Below are 20,990 nucleotides of genomic sequence, written 5' to 3' on the forward strand. Positions count from 1 at the left end.
GGAGGATGTTCTTGTGCCGACTCTTGTACTCAGCTGTGTCACACCATCAGAGGCGGCGGCTGGTGCCCAGGTGTGCGGTGACTTGGGTGTAGCGTGGGGTGCTGTCCAGTGATACGCTGGCATCACTGCCTCCAGCCCAGTTACATGAAATTGCACTTGTGGCCTTAATATGCGAGACATAACAAATCCCATGAGAAGGGAAGAAAAACGTTGCCCTAAGGAGCGCTTCCCCTCCGTGCTGGCGCAGGCGGGCCGTGCTCTCAGCTGCGGGTGGCATTCGGCAGCGGGCAGGTCCCACCTCGCAGGAGCTGGGCCACTTCCCAGGCTACAATGGAAGCAGGAGGAATAGCCCCACTGTGCGCTTCCTTTGGAGAGATGCAGAGGGTTTTTCTGAGTCGAAAGCAGTGCTTTGGGGAATTGCAACGCACACTTTGAAGCACATAATTAGACTTACCTGCAGTAGAACTGCAGAGGAGCTTGGTAGCCTTTCAGCCAGCTAGGACACCTCGAGTCTTCACGTGGAAGGCGAGGCAATAGCATTGGCATGTATTTTCTAAAAAAAAAAAGTCTCTCAAGGATTTATTAATCAAAAAACTGCTTTTCAAAGTCACATTCAACACATTGCTGCTTTTCTGGTAGTCGTAAGTACTCCTGCTAGCCACAGGGCAAGGGATCTCATTCACCACCCTTAGAAGCCAAAGAACCCATGGTTTGCTAGGGCGTGATATCCCTTCCTCACAGCCCAGGGGTGCTGTCCCTGTGAAACCCCTGCTTGGTATTTCATTATGTTCACTCCCATTTGCCAGCTCTTAAGCCTCAGCATGCATTGACGTGAGGGATCACCCCACAGAGAAATCCTGGGGCTGCTGAAGTTTTGAAGGCTCAAATGTCCCTCTGCAGACCCAAACCATGAGCCTGACTTGTGATCCCCGTGAGTGCAGCCAAGAGGAAACAAGAGGATTCCTGTAACGAGAAATAGCTTTGCTGTTCCGTGCACCTCCCTCGGCAGCGCCTGGGACAGGTCACTGTCAGAGGCAGGATCCTGGCTGGCCTGGATGGGTCGGTGATGGATTTGGAGCAGACCTTTCCAGCACTGCTCAGCTAATGAATTTTGCAGTCTTGTTAGCTTCCTCAGTATGGTGATTCACTTAGGAGAGAAATTGTTTCTGTGACCTCGAGCATCACTTGGGCAATTCCTGCTGGATATTTCTGTATGTCTGCTTTAAATGAACTGTGGCTGCTGGGTTTGGCAGGGAGTACTAGTGCTCTTTGGGATAAAATATCTGCACCTTGTACTGGGCGGGTTACATATTTTCCTTTTCTTTAAGAAAGAGTATTAACAAAAGTGTTAATTGCAGGGCAGCTCATGCTGTGGTGTTTTCAGGCTCAAGCAAAAGAAGTTAAAACCAAGAATTAACCTACTGTTTTCTGATCAGTAATTTGTGAAAAAATGAGTAATGAAGCCCATGAAGTCTCCAGCTGTGCTTTCAGGAAGGGCTGGTGTTGGTTACAGTAAGAGTACAATGAGCAGCACCCTCTCCATCAGGCTGCAGCCCTCCCTGCCTGCCTCAGCCCCACTTGGGCGGTGGTTTTAAGAGCAAACGCTGAGCACTCCTGTAGGTCTGACTGTGGGTGCTGTGCCACACGCAGAACGCACTGCAACGTGGGGTTCTTGATGCTGGCATGGCCTGTGTGAGATCATTTCTTTTTCGCTGCATACTCTTTGATGGATTTGTTGTGTATGGCTTTTAGTAATGTCTCGATTTCCCAGGAAATAATGGGTTTTAGACAGAAGCCAGGCATCTTGTTACTCCTGCCACCTGGCAAGGGGGGTACGTGTATGCGTACAGATATTTGGTGTTTAATAATTGGCTGGCAGCAGGTCTTCCAGCTTTTAAGGCAGGGCATCATTATAGGAGAATGGGATGTTTTCCTGTGCTCAAGACAGATTTTTCTTCCCCAGCTAATCCTGGTGTCTGCAGCTGCTGTCTAGATACCGCCTCTTAAAAGGCAGGGAATGAACTTCTGAACATCTGTAACAGCTACATTAAGTGGCGTGGTTTATTGTAGAATTATGGATGATGATGGCTGGATTACTAAATTGTAAATCAATCAGAGGCATTCTGATGATATTCTAAACCATGAGAGAGAGACTCATGCAGGAAGAGACAGTGATTTATTGCACCAACTGGTAACACATCCATCCCCAGTCATTTTTATTTATCATTATTTTGAAAAGATTTCAACCCCTCATAAAAGTGAATAAAAAAAAGAAATCTCTAATGATGATAAAGTTTTGCTGCAATGAAAATTGACACTCCTGCACTGTGATTTCTGGTGATAGGGAAGTGGAGAATAAGGAATTTAAGGTATACAAACTTCACAATAAATTAGTTGAACGATTGTCTTTAATTGCCTTTTATGAGCAAATGAAGGGAACTTTTTCCTCTTTATTCTTAAATCTATTCCTTTGAAAGTGTCTCCCACTATCTGTATTTTTAAACCGTTGGTACCCAGGATTTTGAATGCTTAGCAAGTCATCCATTTCCAAGGCATTAGCAACACAGACAGGATTTATTTCAATCTGTGCAGTTCATTCTTTGATCCGGGGCTTGCTTAAGTGCATTCCAGTGCAATTAATTAGAAAAACAGTATAAGGCCGTGGCAACTCCAAGTGATCTTAAATATAAAAGTGACTGATTAGTAGCTCTGCTTTCTTGAGGATTATCTATTTGTTGCTTGACAGCATCTGCTATTCCTGAGCAAGGGAGAGTCGGTTAATTGAGAAGAGGGAGCTTTGGTACTCTTTGTAAGCCACTAATACGACTATTTGCAAGAAAAGCAGCAGTGTGGGAACCTCTCCCGGCACTAGTTTTGAGAATGAACTGGGTAAACGGCCTTAGGACTAGTCACCTATCTCATGCCATGAGGTGTACAGCAGTATTTAGTTCCCATCGATCTGTTCTGCTGGGCAGCGGTCATTCCCTCCCAGGCAGCATGGAGAGGAGCTCTTTGGAAACGAGTTCTTGCAACAGCTTGCGCTGTGGCTGCTGCCAGGAATGGCTTGTGCTGCTCTTTGTGTTTTTCTTCCTTGGGCTGTCTTGTTCCTTGATGTACCCTGGCTGATTGAAAGTTATAATGTTTACTTGGATGTCCAGGACATGTCAATGTAGTTTCAAAATTCTGTGCATCTCGATTCTGTTTCCTGAGTCTTCCCACTTTGATCAATAAAAGAAGCCATCCATCAATTTTTGATTGGAACAAGACTGATCCATGAGCAGCTCAGGGGTGTGTGTGCTGCAGTTGCAGCTGCCTGACACAAACACTGCATCCCGTTCAGCCGAGGCAGGCAGGTGCCGAGGAATTCAGTTGTCCTGCGTAAGCGATCAATATCTGCTCCTCTGACTACACTTGCTCCTTTAATCTTCCTGTATGGTTTCTTTATAATTTAATCTTCTTCAAGGAGACATACTTCCTGCCTATCATGTTGTGACACTTTTCTTCAGTCTTTCTTGAGTCTCACGGCCAGTGGAGCTCCTGTGATTCGCAGGAGAAGCTGCCTTACAGTTCCAAAGACAACGCAAACTCCAGCCTGTCTGTTTTGTTTGCAGCTGATTCGGATAAAATATCTTTGCATATTATGTATTATTTCTGCTTTCTCTTTGCACTATTTCAACTTCCTTCTGGTTTTCTTTTTTTCTCTGTGGCAATATCCCGATCGTTCTTTCTTCTGCGTCCTGAAGCGTGCACAAATCAAATGCAGCAATCCTGCTTTAGTAGGTAAAATATGCGCTTGTTTTATTCATTGTATCCACCTTGACACCTGGGGAGGCTGAGTCCCTGGCATTCTCTCTCTTCCCAGGGCAAAGACAGTCTGAAGCTGTGCAGGTTTCCATGCAGTACCAGTACATCTCTGTCCTGATGATGTGGGGGGACTTAAAGCTCAGCCTCCCTGGTAACATGGCAGTCTGCACTGGCAGTTTATTAGGGGCCAGCACTTACCCCCTGGAGCTAGAATGAGACTCCTCATGTTTTCCACTTAAACTGTCTAGTGATAGGGTGAAATCTGCTCTCTTACGCTACCTGTCCAGTGCAAACTGGTCTCTGACACAGCTGATAAGTTCAGTGTCTCATTACAAGTGTCTCATTACTCTTCTTCAAGGGTTGGTTTGTTTCTTACTTGCTTCTAAGGTGCCTAACATACAGGGAGAAGCTAAAAAAATCAGTGGGTACAGTACCGTACTAACAATTATTTTATAGTAAATATGGCTGTGTTACTAAAACCTGTATTTTGTGTAATGCTAAAATCAATAAAAATTAAAGTCTCTGCGATAGAGCAAATAAGTGAAGGGAGCGAAAATGTTTCTTGTGGAGAATGGCAGTAGTTTTTCATCCTGAAATTTCCTACCTTGATGACAGCAGGGGCAATAATAAAAGCAAAAGAACGCAAAGCATAGGCATGGGTTGCAGCCCACATTTCCACCATCTCTCCTCTGCCAGCACTGATGTAATCCTTCTGGCAGTAAAACTTCCCATTTCAGGCCGTCAGCATTCAGATGTGCTATTGATTAGGCGGTTTACTGAGGTCACTTAGGAATCACAACAGACCTCCTGAAACTTGGGAAAGGTAATAAATCAAAGGTATTTGATTTGTAACTTGCTGTCATTTTTGGTGCCTTGGTTCAGTAGAAGACAGCAGCCACCACTTCCTAAGTGCTTGATAGGAGGAAGGTTATGATGGCAAAAGAAAGCACTTGTTTATAAATGGTGCAAGTAACATAAGCTTTTAATGGCTCCTGGAGGAGTCCAAGGCTCCAGAGGGCTCTGGAATGCCTTCCTCTCCGCCCCCATCTGCTCCCCTCACCCTGACCCCCACTTTTTTTTTTTTCCAAGCCTTTGGCCAATTTTCATCACATCTGTCATTTTGAAAAATGAACTGGCGGTTCACTCCTGAGGTTCAGAACATGTCATGTATCTTTTTTTAGATTAACTTGTTTGCAAGAGACACCCCAACAGGAAATTCTTGTGCTTACACAGCAGCTCAATTTTCCTGAAAAGCAGAGATGTTGTTAAAACTCATAGTCTGTGTCTATTCTGCTAATTGGATATAAAACAGTCATGAGACATGAGGGTGATAGGACCATACTTGTGTCCTGGGTGAAAGCCTATTAGTAGTATATTGCTAACAAATCTGAACTGGGGCTGAGTGTGTAACAGTGTGTTATGAACACAGCAAGCATCATTACTGCATGACACTGGGATCTAAGGTAAAAGCGTACCCTCATTTCATTTATGGAGATAATGATCCTGAAAATGTGCATTTCTGATGGTTTCACAGGAATTCATACCCAACCATACGTATCTTGATGCTGCATTTTGACTCCAGACATAAAATGCTCACAGATACCTCATCAGTAGGGATCCTCGCTGTCTAACTCCCTCTGAAACATAGGACAGGGTGTGAGCACCAGAAAAAAGAACATTTCTGCAGCTGGAAACATTTATACAGCTTTTGGGGCTGCAGCCTCACCTGCTGCCCTTCCAGTTCACAGTTACTGGCCAGGAATATGCAAAAACCTCTTGGGGAAAAATGGGTTAAAAATGGAAAAACAGAGCGAACCCTAATTCTACAACAATATGGGCTGAGGGTATAAGAGATCTGTACCAGATTTCAGAGTGTAAATGAACCTGAGATTACTTAGGTGTCTGGTCTTCTGCATTTAAATAGCTGTAGAGTCAGAATGTGTTACATATGTCTCTTTTAGCAGGAACTGGAGTGTGTTATATCCATTATATATACACTTAAAAATACCAGTACTATTTAACAGTTAAAAAAAAATAACTGTGAGTAGGCATGCATGAAAAGCCACACCTCTCTGTTTTCCCCTCCGTATATTTCAGCGAGGATCCAAAGCTCTGAGCACACAGCGAGGGCTCAGACACCCGGCTGCTAGGCCAGGGTCTTCCACAGGCTCCAGAACCTGCTTTGAAACCCTTCCTTGGGAATGGAGGAATATATGTTTGTACTAAATTGCATTTAAGCTATCCTGGAAGAAAGGCCCTTCTTACTCCTCCCTTGCCTTAACAGGAGCTGGGGGTGCAGATCAGTTATTAGTGGTTTCTTGGAGCTGGTGTGACGTGTGAGACTCCACCTTGCATAGACCTGAGATCAGGAGAAGCAGGCGAGTGGTTTCTGGAGCATCCCCCCACAGACAGGCAGGTATAGCAGCTGCTGTGTAAACACACTAAAAAAAGACAGTCGAAGGGTGAAAGGGTGCAGCCCCCCCACAGCTCTGCTTCCTTTTCAGAAGGGATAGCTGGATCTGAAACACCCAGTTTTACCTGCTGTAACCCACCCTTGTGTACTTAGAAACCTGTGCTTTGGATGGCATCCAGCCAAGAGAGTCTGAGAGAGTTTGATTTTTCCATTTGGAAGAAAAGCGCGTCAGTTTGTCTGTGGTACGAGAGTATTCTCATCTGCCTCCAACTCCTGAAGCAGTCCAGGGCTGGTTTGTAGGGGCTAGCTCCCAGTGGGCTGTCAGCAGCGTGGCTGTCCTGGTTTGGCCTAAAACAGACCAATTTTCCTTTCAGTGATTTTTCCTTGCAGCTAAGTCTCTTCTAAGTAACTGCACTTTCTAAAACTAACTGCATGTTTTGCAGACAGTCTCTGCTTCTAGGCCTGATAACGCTCGAAGTGAAGTTCTCACTGAGGCATCAGTAGGGATGTTATGCAGAAAGGCTCTTGCTGTACTTAGAGAAACCAAGGTCACTGCTAAATTCCTCGCTGATTACGAGTGAAGAGCCGGTATTCCATCCCATACACTTCATTCTCAGTATAAAGCGGGGGGATCACGAGGGTCTCTGCCCCTTCTGCTATGGCCAGTGTCCGAAGAGGACTCTGTCCATTTTCCTGCTGCCCCCGATCCGTGCGTCCCTGAATCCAGTTCCCGTCCATCTCTGGGCCTTCCTGGAGCCTGCCCTGCAGTGCTGGTGGTGATGTGACCAACATGGGGGGAGCTCAATCTTGGTTTTGGATATATGTATATATTTAATTATTTCCATCATTATTATTATACTCTTTTTCATTATTATAGTTCATTAAAACTGCTTTAACTTTCCAACCCGTCAGTCTCTCTCCCTTTTCCCTTCCCCTTCTGGAGCGGGGAGGAGGGTTAATAGAGAGCATCTGCCACCGGTTTAACAGCAAGCCCAGCCTTAAACCGTGACAGTGGCCAAGGGATCGCTGCATCAGGGATTAGCCCGTGGTGAAACTGAACCCCGAGTGAAGATCTGGAGGGGGAGCAGAGCCTGCGTAATGGTTGTTCGTTTCAAAACATCCTATCTTTTAATACAGCCAAGTCCCAAGAGCAGAGACCATCAGGCAAAACAAACACAACTGTGCAAAACAAGCGTGGTTACCAAAGCAAGCGGGGACTTGCTGTAGAGACACCCCCTTGTTTGCTGGAAAAGGGAAACGTTGATGTAGGTGTTTACACAGCCTGAGTACTGCAGGGTCAGCTTCGCTATTAAGTTTCTTGGCTTTTGGTGTTCTGTGTGGCAACCTTTATTTAAACATAGGGGACAGAAGAGACTCGTTTATTTTGTTTATTTGTTTGTTTGGGGTTTTCTTTCTTTTTCTATTACTTTTAAAGGACTGAAGAGTTTATTGTGTGTGAAATGCAGGAAGAGTCTAAATGAACACCAGATGAGAGGAAATAGACTGAGGAAAATTAGGGCTATTTGCTACCAAAGGAAGTAATCATTGTACATATATTAAATTCCAATCTCTAACTGAGAGTGCCTTTTGTTATGCAAGAAATCTGACTGTGGAATAGAAAAAAAAATGGAAACACATGGAGCCTGCCCAAGTTCAGGCTTTAAAAGTGGTAAGCAGAGCTTTGTTGTGCTGGTGGTAAATAAGGCAGGAGGCAACTTTTACTGAAGCACGTGCTGAGGTTGGCTGGAGAGTGTTCTGCACCCCAGTGCTTCCCACCATAGCAGAAGGTCATTGTGTGGCTCTGTGCAGAAGGGTAAAACAGGTTTTCATACGCCTATTTGTAGGTGTCATTTAGTATGACCTTATAATGAGAATATAAATTCCTTATAAACATTCATCTGCCACATTCTCAGCTCATCCATTGTTAGAGACGCCTGAATCACCTTTACTTATCGTTTACCTGTAAGTCATTGCTGGCACTGCTCGGGTAGGAGCCACTGTCCCTTTTCAGTGGAGATAACAGTTGCCTAATAACCCCCTTAATTGTCTCTGTCAGGTGAGGGTTTCAGCGCTCGCAGTAGGGGTGCTGACTGCTCGGGTTCTTCTTTCCTGGGTCCCTGCAGGGACTAACTGCAGGGTAGGTGCACGTTTGCATTTCACTGGTGGGAGGCAAATTTACTGGTTGTTTTAGTGATAAACCACTTACAGGGAGAGCCAGTGTGAATTGAATAAGGACCCTCACAAATAATTTGAGGAGTGCATAATACAGGGGCTTGGCTTACAAAAATGCCTTAAATCAGCCACAGATTTGACATTACTACGTCTTTTACACAAAACGGAGTGTTTCTCATTCCTGCAAGCTGGCAGACACCCTGTTCCGTTCAGTTAATTCAGCAAGGACATAGAAAGATTTTTTTTTTATTATTTTTTCTTTAGCAGTAGAAAAATTGCAGCCCGAGGGCATGTTGCTTTGACAGATTGGGGTTACACGGTTGAGTCTGACCTATGCCGCTCCCTTCCCCCTCCTGGCAGGCGGGTTGAAGCACGTACCATTGGAAGTGGCTCTCTTTATTCTGCTCTTTATGTGATGGAAGGCCACCACAGTAGTCAGGAAGGACTTGTTATAGATTTTGCTTTTCCTGTGAGGGATGCTTGAAAGCTCAGTGAATAACCTGTAGAAATAAAAAATAAGATATTTTGGCCGTGTAGGAGGGAAGCATTTAATCACAGCGAAGAATAGGGGATTGCACAGTCGTATAAGCAGTTCTTGGCAGATTTTAGAGACCAGCAGTGAGAAGTAAGAAGGGTGTATCACAAAGGAGTGTAGGAAAGAATAAATGGAAATGAACTGAAGAGAGATAATAGCATCGTATTTAGAATCTGTCACTTTATCAGAATTATGTTGACTGGTTACTAGCAAAAGAGAAGGAATTGTTTTTTGAGAGGAAGAAGGGTTTCATTTCCCCTTCATTAGCTGAGGAACCTGCTGACAGGAATTAGGGCAGAATATTACTTAATGGGGGCTTCAGCCACTCCCTCGTGTCTGCCAGAAAGGGTTATTTTTAACCCAGATCTGCTCAGTGACTGCATTTGCAAAAAAAATTCTGCTGGCAAAACTAAGGCTGCTTTGTGCTGCTGTGTGAGAATGGGACGGAGAGGTCCGGGGTGGGAATTGTGTAGGGCCACAGTGCCCCTGACGCCTGTGTCATGAAAATATGCCTCGAGTTAACCATTGTCCTCTGACCTCAATCCATGCTGAACAGGGGCTTTGCATAATCATTGAAGGAGACAGTTCCTGCTCCAAAAGATGTTATGTTTTGAATTGCCAAAATCGACAAAGGAGACATTGTCAGCCCTTCACACGTGGGAAACAGAAGCAGAGGGAGAGAGATTTGTCTGGGGCACGCAGGCTAATTTTGACAGAAGGGGTACTTACGCTCGAGTTTCCTGAATTCATTTGTGTACTACAACTGCAAGATTGCCCTTCCTTTCTAATATTGCATTTTTTTCTCCCTGAAACTTCAGTTCTAATACCGGGTTGTTTGTCAAAAACATGATTTCATTTTGCTCTGTTTAATAAATACGCTAGTGATTCTTTCCTCAGACAGAACTGTGCAGCTTGCACGCAGATCCAAGTTGCAACGCTGAAGTCGCAAATGCCCCAGGGAGCTTCAGGTGGATTTTGGGACTGCCAGGCACAATAATGGGAGGAAAGGCAGAGATGTGACTTCAGCTTCTGCTTTTCTTTGATCTCCTGGGGATCACAACCCCATGGATATGTAGAAGGGCAGCCTACAAGAGTAGTAATGCTGCTCTGCCCAGCTTCACAGGGGAAGAAAAAGAAAATAAATACCTTATTAACTAGAATGTCCATTTTTCTTGCTCAAACTTGTTAACTCCAGGAAGGCCAGTGAGACTTGGCATTGCATGACGAAAGTGGGGCTGTTTGGGTTGTTTATGAGGCAGTATTGAGTGGAACCATCTGGGCTAGGAGAAGACCACACTTCTGAAATGAGCCTTTAGGAATACTTAAGTTAAGTAGCTGTCTGGGGCACCATGCTGAAAGGAAGGGCACTCACAGCTGCATGTATTTTATGCGTTTATTTTATCTCTGATGACAAAAGAGAACTCACTAGTCATGTGGTTCCTCATAAATTTCAAGCCACTGCTGACAAGTGGCACTGCCTGTGTTCTCAACCACGCTGGCACAAAGTTCCCCTGACTTTCTGGCTCGCGATGTTAGTAACAATGCTGCTAATGGATGATGCTTTAGAGAGGTATCTAACTTTTCTCTGAACTTAAAGGCAATCCCCAAGTTACAGTTTGAGAATGGAAACTTCAGTATCGTAAGTACCTTGGGTGAATGCTTCCATGGTCATTCATCTAATATCCAAGTGGCTTATCTCATCTCTCTGGTTCCTGAGGCTCCAGTCTTCTGAAAGGTGTGCTGTTCACTTCCCCGAGAGCTGAGTGAATCTGCACCTCTGAAACCCGTATCCTTCTAGAAAGCTAAATACAGGTTTGGGAGCATAACTTTCAGTATGTCGATGGTGCATCTCGACTTAGGCGGTTTAAACTGTTCTTTTGCATTGCAGTCTCTGACTTGTTTAGTTTTCGTGCTCTTTTGGGGGACAGCTTCCTAAAGTACCTCAAGGGGCCTGGTTCTGCTGCCTGTATTCCAGTTTCCAAATATGTATCTTGTTTCCATGTTAGGAGGCCAGCTCCCCTCCTTCAAGCACTTTTCTATGTGACAGACCTGGAAAGGAGCACATCAAATTCAGTATAATTTCAAAAAATGTAACTTATTTTCCTATGGTTTCTATTCACTGAGATGAATCTTAGAGATCGCTCATCGTTAAATATTTACCAGTGTATTGCCTCAACTAAGATAATAGCTCTTATAGTGCAGCTGTGCAGAAATAAATACTTCCTCCTTAACCTTTTTTCAGTCCACGTCCTGTTGAAGCTGTCTCTGTTTCAACGGACCCTAGAAGCTTTGCATGATATTTATTAATCTGATTTACTAATAGACTCCTAACGTTTAAACAGAGAGAGAGAGAAGACAAAGTGGACTCGGGCTTACAGGAATCAGATTCATGCCAGCTCTGCCACAGACGCCCATTTGGCTTTATGCACATCATTTAATATTTGTGGTTCCCCGTCTACAAAACACAGATACTAATTCTTCTTTTTTTCCCTATCCATACCTGTATAGACTGCAGGTTTGGACAGGAATCGGCTCATCCTGTGTCTCTGGATACCTCACAAATGAGTGATGATCTTAGGTGAAACTTCTAGTTGCTTCTGCAAGCCACGTAATAATAATTAGCTTCAACCTGCTTCAGGAAAAAATGCAACATTTGGATTACATTGGTATAAATAAAAAGTCCACTACAGTTCACAAGTCAAAAAATGCTGGTAGTGTTTAGCATCAATGTCTGTCGCTTGAACATCTGGCATTCATCACTGCTTTCCTTTTCCTTCCACTGTCATATTTTATCCCCATCTGTTAGAGGTTTCTTAGCACTGTCTATATAAATCATAGCTGCATCTCAGGCTGGGTAGTTGAATCATTACAGGCTGCACTGTAAATGAAGGAAAAAGGTAAATTTAAGGAAAGTGTTTCTCTTATGCACTCTGCTCCCCTTCTTTCTCCCCTCTCCCTGTACACAGACAGTACTAGACAGTATTGCTAGACAGCGTGATAGCCCTGCTATGAAGAGATGGAAAAGTTTCCAAAAATAGCAAATGTTTTTACCAGCCCTAGTTCTGAAGGCAGAAAGCAGGAGAGGAGTTGAAGCCTGAGTGGACACCCATTGCCATTGTTGGAAAGACCAAAATTTACTGCTTTGGAACCACCCTTCAGCAAGTTAATAATAAACTGGGAAAGCAAACATTCCTTAAAATCAGACTTCCCAGGCAATGTCTTTGATGTATTTTCTTAAAATTAAATTACTCTTATTGCAGTAATTTAGGTTACTGCTAGGAAGAATAATATTGAAGGCACTAGGAAAATATGAGTGTGTTAATAGTAGCCAAAGCAGATTTTTTTAACTCTTTTTTTTCTCAAAAAATTGTGCAGTGCCCTCATCATGGCCATCACATTGAGCCCTGCCAAGCCGTGCTGGCAGGGCAGCGAGCCATAGCAGCATTCCAAAGATGTATTTCTGCTGGGGAAATGAATGCACCGCCACCCCACATGAAGTATTTCCAGTAGCATGAGTGCGTTACCCTGCCAAAGCGAGGTGCTCCCATTTGTGCACATCGTGACACAGCCCCGTGGGCTGGGAGCACGTGTGTCTTTAATTCCCTGACAGCTTTAGCAAGGAAAGAAGGTATTCCTTGTTCTAGAAACACTCAGAAACACCACAGGCCCAAGCTACTGGAAGCTAGGGAAAAAAAAAGCCTGTTTCCCTCTGTCTGGAGAGGGTCATTGCAGCCTGCCATTGCTGTCAATCCCAGAACTCTATCCTGGCTCAAGGTGGGATGAAGCTGAGGGTCTCTTTGTACAAGACAGTTGTCATGTTTTCAGCTCAAGGGACTGCTTGTGTTGTTGGGGACTTCATTATACCTGGAACAGCAAGAGTGCCCCATGTCACTACGCATGCTCCTCCTGAATGTCTTGCTTTTTTACCCTTTTTTAGTCTCATGTATCAAAAGGTTGTCTTAAGTTTGTTTGAATTGATAGATTAGCTGAAATGAGAATAAACTATTGCTACTGTTGCTGGTTGTCAACTCATGCCATCTCTTTCTACAAAGCATATTGCCTTCCTGATTTCCCATTATTTTTCACTTATGTTCCTGTGGTGCTATCCCGCTACTCGGTGCAGACTCCCAGATTTCAGCCAGGCAGCCAGATCAGTCAAGCTGTAGGTGTCCTGGTCAGCATCTGCACGAAGCGAAAATGATAGGCCCAGCTCATAAACAGAGCGATTGCTGGGCTGTCCTGCGGAGCAAGCCCTGGCTGATTCAGAGGGCGCGTGGTCGTGTGAAAGGCCAGGCAGTCCCTGAAGCCACAGCTGCTCTCTGAGGTCGGTAGATCAGTTGAATCCTGATGATTTGTTCTGACATTGCAGTCTCTTGCTGGAAATGGATGTCCCGGTGAAAGCGTTGCTGCTTGGCAAGACTAAAATGGTGGGCAATGAGAAAGAGAAACATGGGTCTAATGTGGCACAAACTACTTCACATGAGATATTGCAAGAAGACAATAATCCAAGAGTACAGTGGAGTGGATGCTGTGATGTTGATTTACTCTTGTCTTTTTGATATCTGCTCTAGATCTCACCTTGCCAAGCATCTTTCTTGTAACTAGCAGAATATTTACTTTATTTTCTCTTCTTCTTGTAGAAAATTTTACTACATCACACTGCTGAGAGACCCCGTATCTCGTTACCTCAGCGAATGGCGTCACGTCCAACGAGGAGCTACTTGGAAGACCTCCTTGCACATGTGCGATGGCAGGACACCAACTCCCGAAGAGCTGCCGTCGTGCTATGAAGGCACGGACTGGTCAGGCTGCACGCTGCAGGAGTTCATGGATTGCCCGTATAATTTGGCCAACAACCGGCAAGTGAGGATGTTGGCTGACTTGAGCTTAGTGGGCTGCTACAACATGTCTTTCATCCCAGAGAACAAGCGAGCACAGATCCTGCTGGAGAGCGCAAAAAAGAACCTCAAAGACATGGCCTTCTTTGGCCTGACAGAGTTCCAGAGAAAGACTCAGTACCTGTTCGAGAGAACTTTTAATCTGAAATTCATCCGGCCCTTTATGCAGTACAACAGTACGAGGGCAGGAGGCGTGGAGGTGGACAATAACACCATCCGGAGGATTGAGGAGCTCAATGACTTGGACATGCAGCTCTATGACTATGCAAAGGACCTCTTCCAACAGCGCTACCAGTACAAACGGCAGCTGGAGAGGATGGAGCAGAGGATAAAGAATCGGGAAGAGAGGCTTCTTCACCGGTCCAATGAAGCACTTCCCAAGGAAGAGACCGAAGAGCAAGGACGCTTGCCCACTGAGGACTACATGAGCCATATTATAGAGAAGTGGTAGCCTAGGCAGACTTTTATATTAATGACATTCTAGGGTTTCCATATAAAAGATCATGGAAGTAAAATTACAAAAACAACAAAAAATATTTTATTTAAAAGCAAGTCTGTAAAACAGAAGATAGATTGCTTCCTTAAGCATAGGGTCTTTTTACTGTTTCTTACAAGACCGATGAGATTCTTAAAAAAAAATATATAAAAATAAAAAAAGGGTCAACATTATAATGCAGAGGTAAAAAATGCACAAACGCAGTTACCCACTCTTAAGGCCAAATACAAAATAATGTTTCTTATCCTCACAATTCAAACACAAATGGCAGAATTAGGATTTTTAAAATCTGTTTATCCCCTGAGCATAATGATATAAAGATACATAATTAAAAAACAAGGAAACGGAGGTTTTCTTATTGTGGGTGTTTTTGGAGGTGGGATAGGAATTGCATCGCTTGTAAGTAAATGATAACAGTGACTAAGGTGGGGATGTGCTGTCCTGTCAGGCGGTGACCTGAGCACAAGGGCGGTCAGTGCATTTCAGCTGGCAGCCGCTGCCAGAAAGTAGAGCACCATAAAAATAAAAGAAGGAGAAAAACATCAGAGGATGAGAAACATTAAAGCAAATTGACTGTGGCCTAGGATATGTACTTAGCACAGTGGTTTTGATACATTGCACTGGTATCACATCTACATACACAACTTCATCACAAAAATAACAGGGAATTCATGCACAGAGCTCCCAGATTTGTTTCACAGGCAGGTCCCAAAACAAGTTAAAAGCTGACGGAAATTCTACGTAGGCTCAAACGTGCACTCACGCCATCCTGTCACCCTGCACCACTGCCACTTATGCCGTCATCAGTATTATGTGTTAACAGCACATGAAAACCCTATCCTACATACTAAAAAAAAAAAATTTAAATAGCAACACTCCCTCATAAATCCGCACAACAAGTTCCAGGGAAGACCCTGCAAATAATCAGTCATTAATGGGAACATGATGAGGGGATGATTTTGTTTTGTTTGTTGCTATGTGAAATACTGAACTAGAACAAGCATGCAGACTACCCGTATCTGTATTTTTTCAGTTATTTTTACTTGCTTTTATCAAGAGATAATGGGCATCAGCCTGCTTCCAGGGAAGTCACTAGAATGGATGTAAGTGGGAAGAGGATGGGGCTCTCTTCCAGAGCTGTGAAAATTTCTGACTATGGGTCTGAATTAATTATGAGACAGTGCACATTGTCTTTTGGCAGAGTGCCTGTTCTGCAGCTCTTACTTTAAATGAACAAGCTGGCTTCATAAAACTGGAAAGGGGAATCATGGATAATGTTGTTTTAGTCTCAGACCACTTTCAAAGCAGAACCCTTTCTCTTTCAATGCTGTTTTTTAGAGACTCATGTAAGTTTAATCCTCCAGCGTGGTGACAGTCTAACCAGGTTCTGCTTACTGACTTTTTGAGTCATGAATAACAATGACTTCTCTAATTCCTCTTCCCACTCACCAAATTAAAGTATGGCTTATTTTCTTGCTGTTGCAAGCACTTTGTTTGGCTGGAAGCATGGAAATGAAGCCGTTTTTGCCTGTTTCATGTCTCACCCCGTTATTACTCAGCCTGTAAGACCTGACCCAGCTATTGTCTAGGGTAAACTATGAACCAAATGGAATATGATTTGATTTTCAAAGGCTGTGTTAACTGCAGATCAAATATATGGTATTGAAATCACCAGAGGAGAGGCAGAGAGCTGATGCATTTATCGTTAGTGTGTCATTTTTACAAATGTCTCTTGCCCATCACAGGAATCCACTGAAGTGCTGCTTGTTTTGTATTTTAATTCTCTCTCTGCCTCTGTACAGTGTTCCCAACAGTTTTAAATTCAGACAGAGTTTTGCAAAGGAGGGGCTGCCTTAAGCAGAGGAGCTGCCTTGTTTCTTCTGTGTACACCCTGGGGGATACACCTTGCTTTTGCAGATGTTCTTCTCCAGAGGAGCAAAGATGGCTAAAAACTTAAGAGTGGAAAATACAAACAGCACTTTGGGCTCAAATACAACCCTGTTACAGCCCTGACCCAAAGTCCACCAAAGTCAAAGGATGCCTTTCCTATTGATTTCAGGTGGATTTTGATCGGGTCTGCATCCTGGTGCTGCAAAGTGCACAAGCACACGCTCCTCTGTCTGCGAGCGCCGTGGGATGTTGTTACCCGTGCATTCGGCTGGTACCAATATTTGCTAGTGGTGTCTTGAAGGTTCTGTCAGTGCTTCTGCCACAAAACGGCCCCTGTTCCCGGAGATGTGTAGCCTGGCCATCAGCATTTCCTCCCAGCTGAAAAGTGGGAAGCAAAATGAAGCAATTTTCGGTTGCTGGCTTGGGGGCAGAAAGTATTACAAATCCATTTGCTCATCTTTGAATTCCAAGTCTGGGAGGAGCTATGTCTGCTAGTTCCCAGCGCTTTTATGTGTTGCTGTAACTAAAGAAAACATTTATATTTTAAAAATGCAATTTTACAGGCTGTTTACCCACAAAACCAATACACAAGATATAAAAAGCAACTGTTTTACATGCGCGGTTTCCAGCTTTGCCCAAAGGCTTTTCACCGTGCGTACCGCGTTATGGATCCATAATGCACAAATGGTTACTGCAGCTAATCCCTATTCGAGGTGCACGTCGGCTTGGCTTGGGCAGGGCTGTGCCATGAGTGCCCAGGCAGGGCTGCATATGCCAGCACTGGCTTCTGGGAGCCATTCTGTACCGAGGGCCAAATTCTGCTCTCATCTACCAAAGGGTGACAGTAAACAGGACTGTGTATGATCAGGAGCGGTGACATAATTTGGCCCGGTTTGCCTGAGTTGTTTCAGTGTTATGGGCTCCAAGTAACCAGCTGGATTGTAATGGATCTGTCTGCAGGTTCTCTAAATCAGAGGCAGCCTCTGACCCTAGAAGTATGTCAGTAGAAGACCTTGTTCCAACATTTTCTTTGTAATATATTACAGTAACAAGCAAAAGAAATGAAATGATCTTGAAGACTGTCTTGTTAACAGTTTCACTTCAACCCACAAAAGGAAGGCTGACCTCAGCTTAGCTCTGAGGCAGAAATGTCTAGATTCAAATCCTGCGCCCGGCAAATGCCTCAGTTTCTCCACCTGTACGTTGGGAATAACAAATTTACGCACTGTAAAGAGGTACAGCAAGGTATGAGAAGTACAGGGCACTTTGAAACAGATTCTAAGTATCGGAAGTGAAGAGAATGACCCCAAAGCCATCACTCACCCTGGCTGCTATGCTGGTCTGTTAATATGGCTGTAAGCCATGCTTTAATTTATTGTAAGTGCTGTGTGCCAGAGCATGGGCTGCAGGACGTACCTGGCACTATCTTCTTCCTTTAGTGGGTTTAAGGGAACTTTTTTAACATAATGTGAATGTAGTTTTTTGTGATTTCTATGTACTACAGTTTGAAGTGGTACAATTTCTTTTATTTTTAGGACTGATTATTTGATGCTACAATAACATGAAAAATGTATGTGTAGTTTTAAAATTAATGGAGGACAACGGCTTTAAGGCACTCCGGCAGAAGTAGTGGCCAGATAGTACATTCTTGTTCAGTATCTGCCCTTTTCTTCCAAAATGTTTTTTCTGTGACTTCCAGACACACTGAGACCTTCTTCACTACATGAAGTGTTTCTTCATGGGCCCGTCAATGCATCGCGATACAGGTCAGGCTAGGTGAGTGCTGGGTACAGCGAGGGCAGGTGATTGTGACCTGTCTCTTACTGGAGTTGGTGAGATGGTTCCCCTTGAATTCAGATTTTACCGAGTCGGATGCTTGTCCGTCCCACAGTGTTTCTGCCATGGTTCCACGCACACCCTGTGAAAAGCCTTTACAAAAGCTGGGGCTGTGTAAGGTATTTCTAAGGGTTTATACAGTATAAGTGTGAGTGAGCATTTTGGACAGGCAGTGATCTGGTACCAGGGCAAAGATGATGGCTCTTAGCTTCTGCCGTCTTACACTGTGCTGAGCCTGCCACATCTGCAAACGAGAGTGATGCGCAGAGTGGGGATTTCCCAGCAGACTCCAGTCCTGCTCTGGGAGGGTGGAAAGGCCAAGACACACTGCAGTGCTAAGAAGGAGGAGGAAGAGGAGGTCTTTTTTGCTTTTAGTCACCTGAACAGTGTTAACTTCACTGCTTGGTAGGTCGTGTTGCTGAAGAAAACTTTTTATTGCTCGTTTGTCTCATCCCAGCTAGCTCTGTTGAAGGAGTTTTCCTCCAGCTCCAAAGTTTCCCAGACAGATGCCACCTTGTACCCTACCCAGGCCATAAAATGCAGGATTGACTGGTAAGGTTGCAGACCCAGGCTGTCTCACGGGGTTCCAAGTAATCACCAAAAAAACCTCCCAACAAAGGATCAGTGTGAATTTCTGGCTTGCCTGAATATCTCCCTTCACGCTCAACGTTTTGGAATAAATGGAGAGCACTTCAGGTTGATGTTTTTGCACCCCATAGTCCCTTACTTGCTTACAAAACTGGGATGGCAATGGAAGGTCCCAACAAGCTTTTGAATCCTCTCTCCCAGGGCCGTCCCGTAGGAGCAGAAAGGGCAACACAGTTGCTGAGAGTACAAGCGAGACAGAAGGACCACCACAGTGGCAGTACGGACACAGGTCAATTAGGAAGTTTTCACTCTGAGCTCATCAAATCACAGAGACCGCTGAACAGCTACAGAAGGTAATGACTGACGTTACAGAACAGGGCCTGACCTAGGTTTATACCCTGATGTGTAGAGTTCCTGAGACCCCCTCCTGTCCCATAGAATTTTCTGAATGTCACAAAAATGGGTAGCGCTACAGAAATCTGCAACACCGACTATGCTGAACGTTGTATTTCTAGGGCTATAGCTTGGAATGCAACTCACACTGTCTGCTGGATTCAAATCACAGGGCTGGCTGCGTTATCTTTTGTGCTTGTTTTCGCTAATATTAGCAGGTCATGTTCCAGTGGCAGAAGTGAACGCAGGATTCGCTGCCTGATCAAGCAGCAGAGCCAAGCCTTTAAAGCACAGGTCAGTCAGCAGCAGCTCAGGTAAACTAGCGAGCAGCAGGGCTCGTGTCTGCGCACACAATCCGAGCTGTCTGGGGCTGTTTGTTTTGCCCCATCTACAGGAGTTCTGCCAAGATGAACGCAGTCCTGATAAGCACGTGGCTATTAAAGCCTGTATTGTCCCAGCTGCAGGTGGTTTTCTCTGTAATTTTAGCCATGTAAGCTGAAAAAAAGCAAGATTTGCAAATGAGTCTGTCTCCTCCCTCAAAGCCCCACAAATCCCCCTCCCTGTTTTCCCCCAGGTGTCAATTCTGCAGACTGGATTGAGAGAGTTGTACTATAATGAATAATTTTATATTCAAATGGTTTATGGAGCATGATTTGTTTTGTACATATTGGAATATGATTTAACTTATTTTTATTGCCCCTTTTCATCTTTTTTTTTCATAAGGAAAAGACAAAAACCCCACCCTCTCTCAATGTGAACATCCTCTGTGTTTGTGTGCAGTCTGCCAGGCAAACACACAACAGCCACAGGATTTCTCACCATCCCAACCGGTATCTGATTTTATTTTTCATTGGCATTTGTTTTTGTCTGAGGCTTTGCTTACATTGTCTCTTCTTTCCTCTCTGGTGCACAGTCTGCACAGGGAAGGGAAATGGCAATGCAGGCAGGACTTTTTTTCTCCCTTCCCCCTTTCTTGTGTTTCATCTACCAAGGAACTCAGTTCTTACGTTCTAGGAGTTGTGTGACTAAGGGTAAAAAAATACAACTGTCCCCCCACCCGCCTTCCATCCTCCATATTGTAGATCAAACAGATTCAGCTTCTCTGAAAGTGATTGTGGCTGGAGTCATTCCATTGGGCTGGATGTGTATGGTTTGCACTTTTTCTTTTCCACTTCAGGAACTTAAAAACAAGACAACGTTTAACTTGAGCCAAGTAACACTTAAAGCTTTATATATTTATTTATAGCATCTTACAGAAAAAAAAAAGTGTTAAAAGGTTTTTTTCTTTTCTTCCACAAGAAAAATTGGATTTGAAAAAAATAATCATCTAATTGTTTTTGTCTAGATCAAGAATGAATGTTAGCAGATGAAATAAACCCTAAAACTGAGCATCTGTCATGTGTGTTGTCCTTGCCTTGGCCTTTGGATGTTGTTTCAGTGTGGTATGTCTTGCCTTCCTGTATTACAGAGAGATAAAGCTGCCAGTGGAGTTGATGGAGAATATTTGTTTTCTGCTAAAAAAAGACTCCTAGCACAGAAATACTCAAGCAGAAACGGCAGTCTGTTTATTCCTATTGTTACACTTGAGCCAACATTACAAAAAGCCCTAAAACCTCCTAAAACCTGTCATCTTTTAAAAATTAATTACCTTTAATACTGTACAGCCCTCTTAGTTTTCTTTTGCACAGTCATTGCAATGAACAGATTTGCAGGCAATAAATGGTGGTTGTTATACCAAATATTACAGAACAATTAACAGAAATTTTTTCGTTTCCTATTCAGAAGTATTTTGACTAAATGTGATTCGTGAAAATGTTCTCCAGTTACAGAAAGGAAATAAGCTGTGCACCTGGTTTTGATATAGTGAAAGTTAGTAAGTTAGAGGGTAAGAAAATGATGATTCAAGAGCTTTACAGTATCCTAAGTGAGAATAACTAGATGTTTATGCAACTGTAGCAAATAATA

At 43.9% G+C, this 20,990-nt stretch overlaps 1 protein-coding gene across 1 annotated transcript in view; it reads left to right on the plus strand.

The window, feature by feature from the left end:
- Nucleotides 1–20,311, plus strand: part of HS6ST1 (heparan sulfate 6-O-sulfotransferase 1) — a 196,826-nt gene extending 176,515 nt beyond the window's left edge. The window contains exon 2 of the mRNA XM_068421208.1: nucleotides 13,565–20,311. Within this exon, the coding sequence (XP_068277309.1) occupies nucleotides 13,565–14,273 (709 nt within the window). The 3' untranslated portion in view covers nucleotides 14,274–20,311. The remainder of the gene's footprint in view (nucleotides 1–13,564) is intronic.
- Nucleotides 20,312–20,990: the final 679 nt, after the last annotated feature.

Source organism: Nyctibius grandis, chromosome 32 (genome assembly GCF_013368605.1).
Source record: "Nyctibius grandis isolate bNycGra1 chromosome 32, bNycGra1.pri, whole genome shotgun sequence".
NCBI lineage: Eukaryota > Metazoa > Chordata > Aves > Nyctibiiformes > Nyctibiidae > Nyctibius > Nyctibius grandis.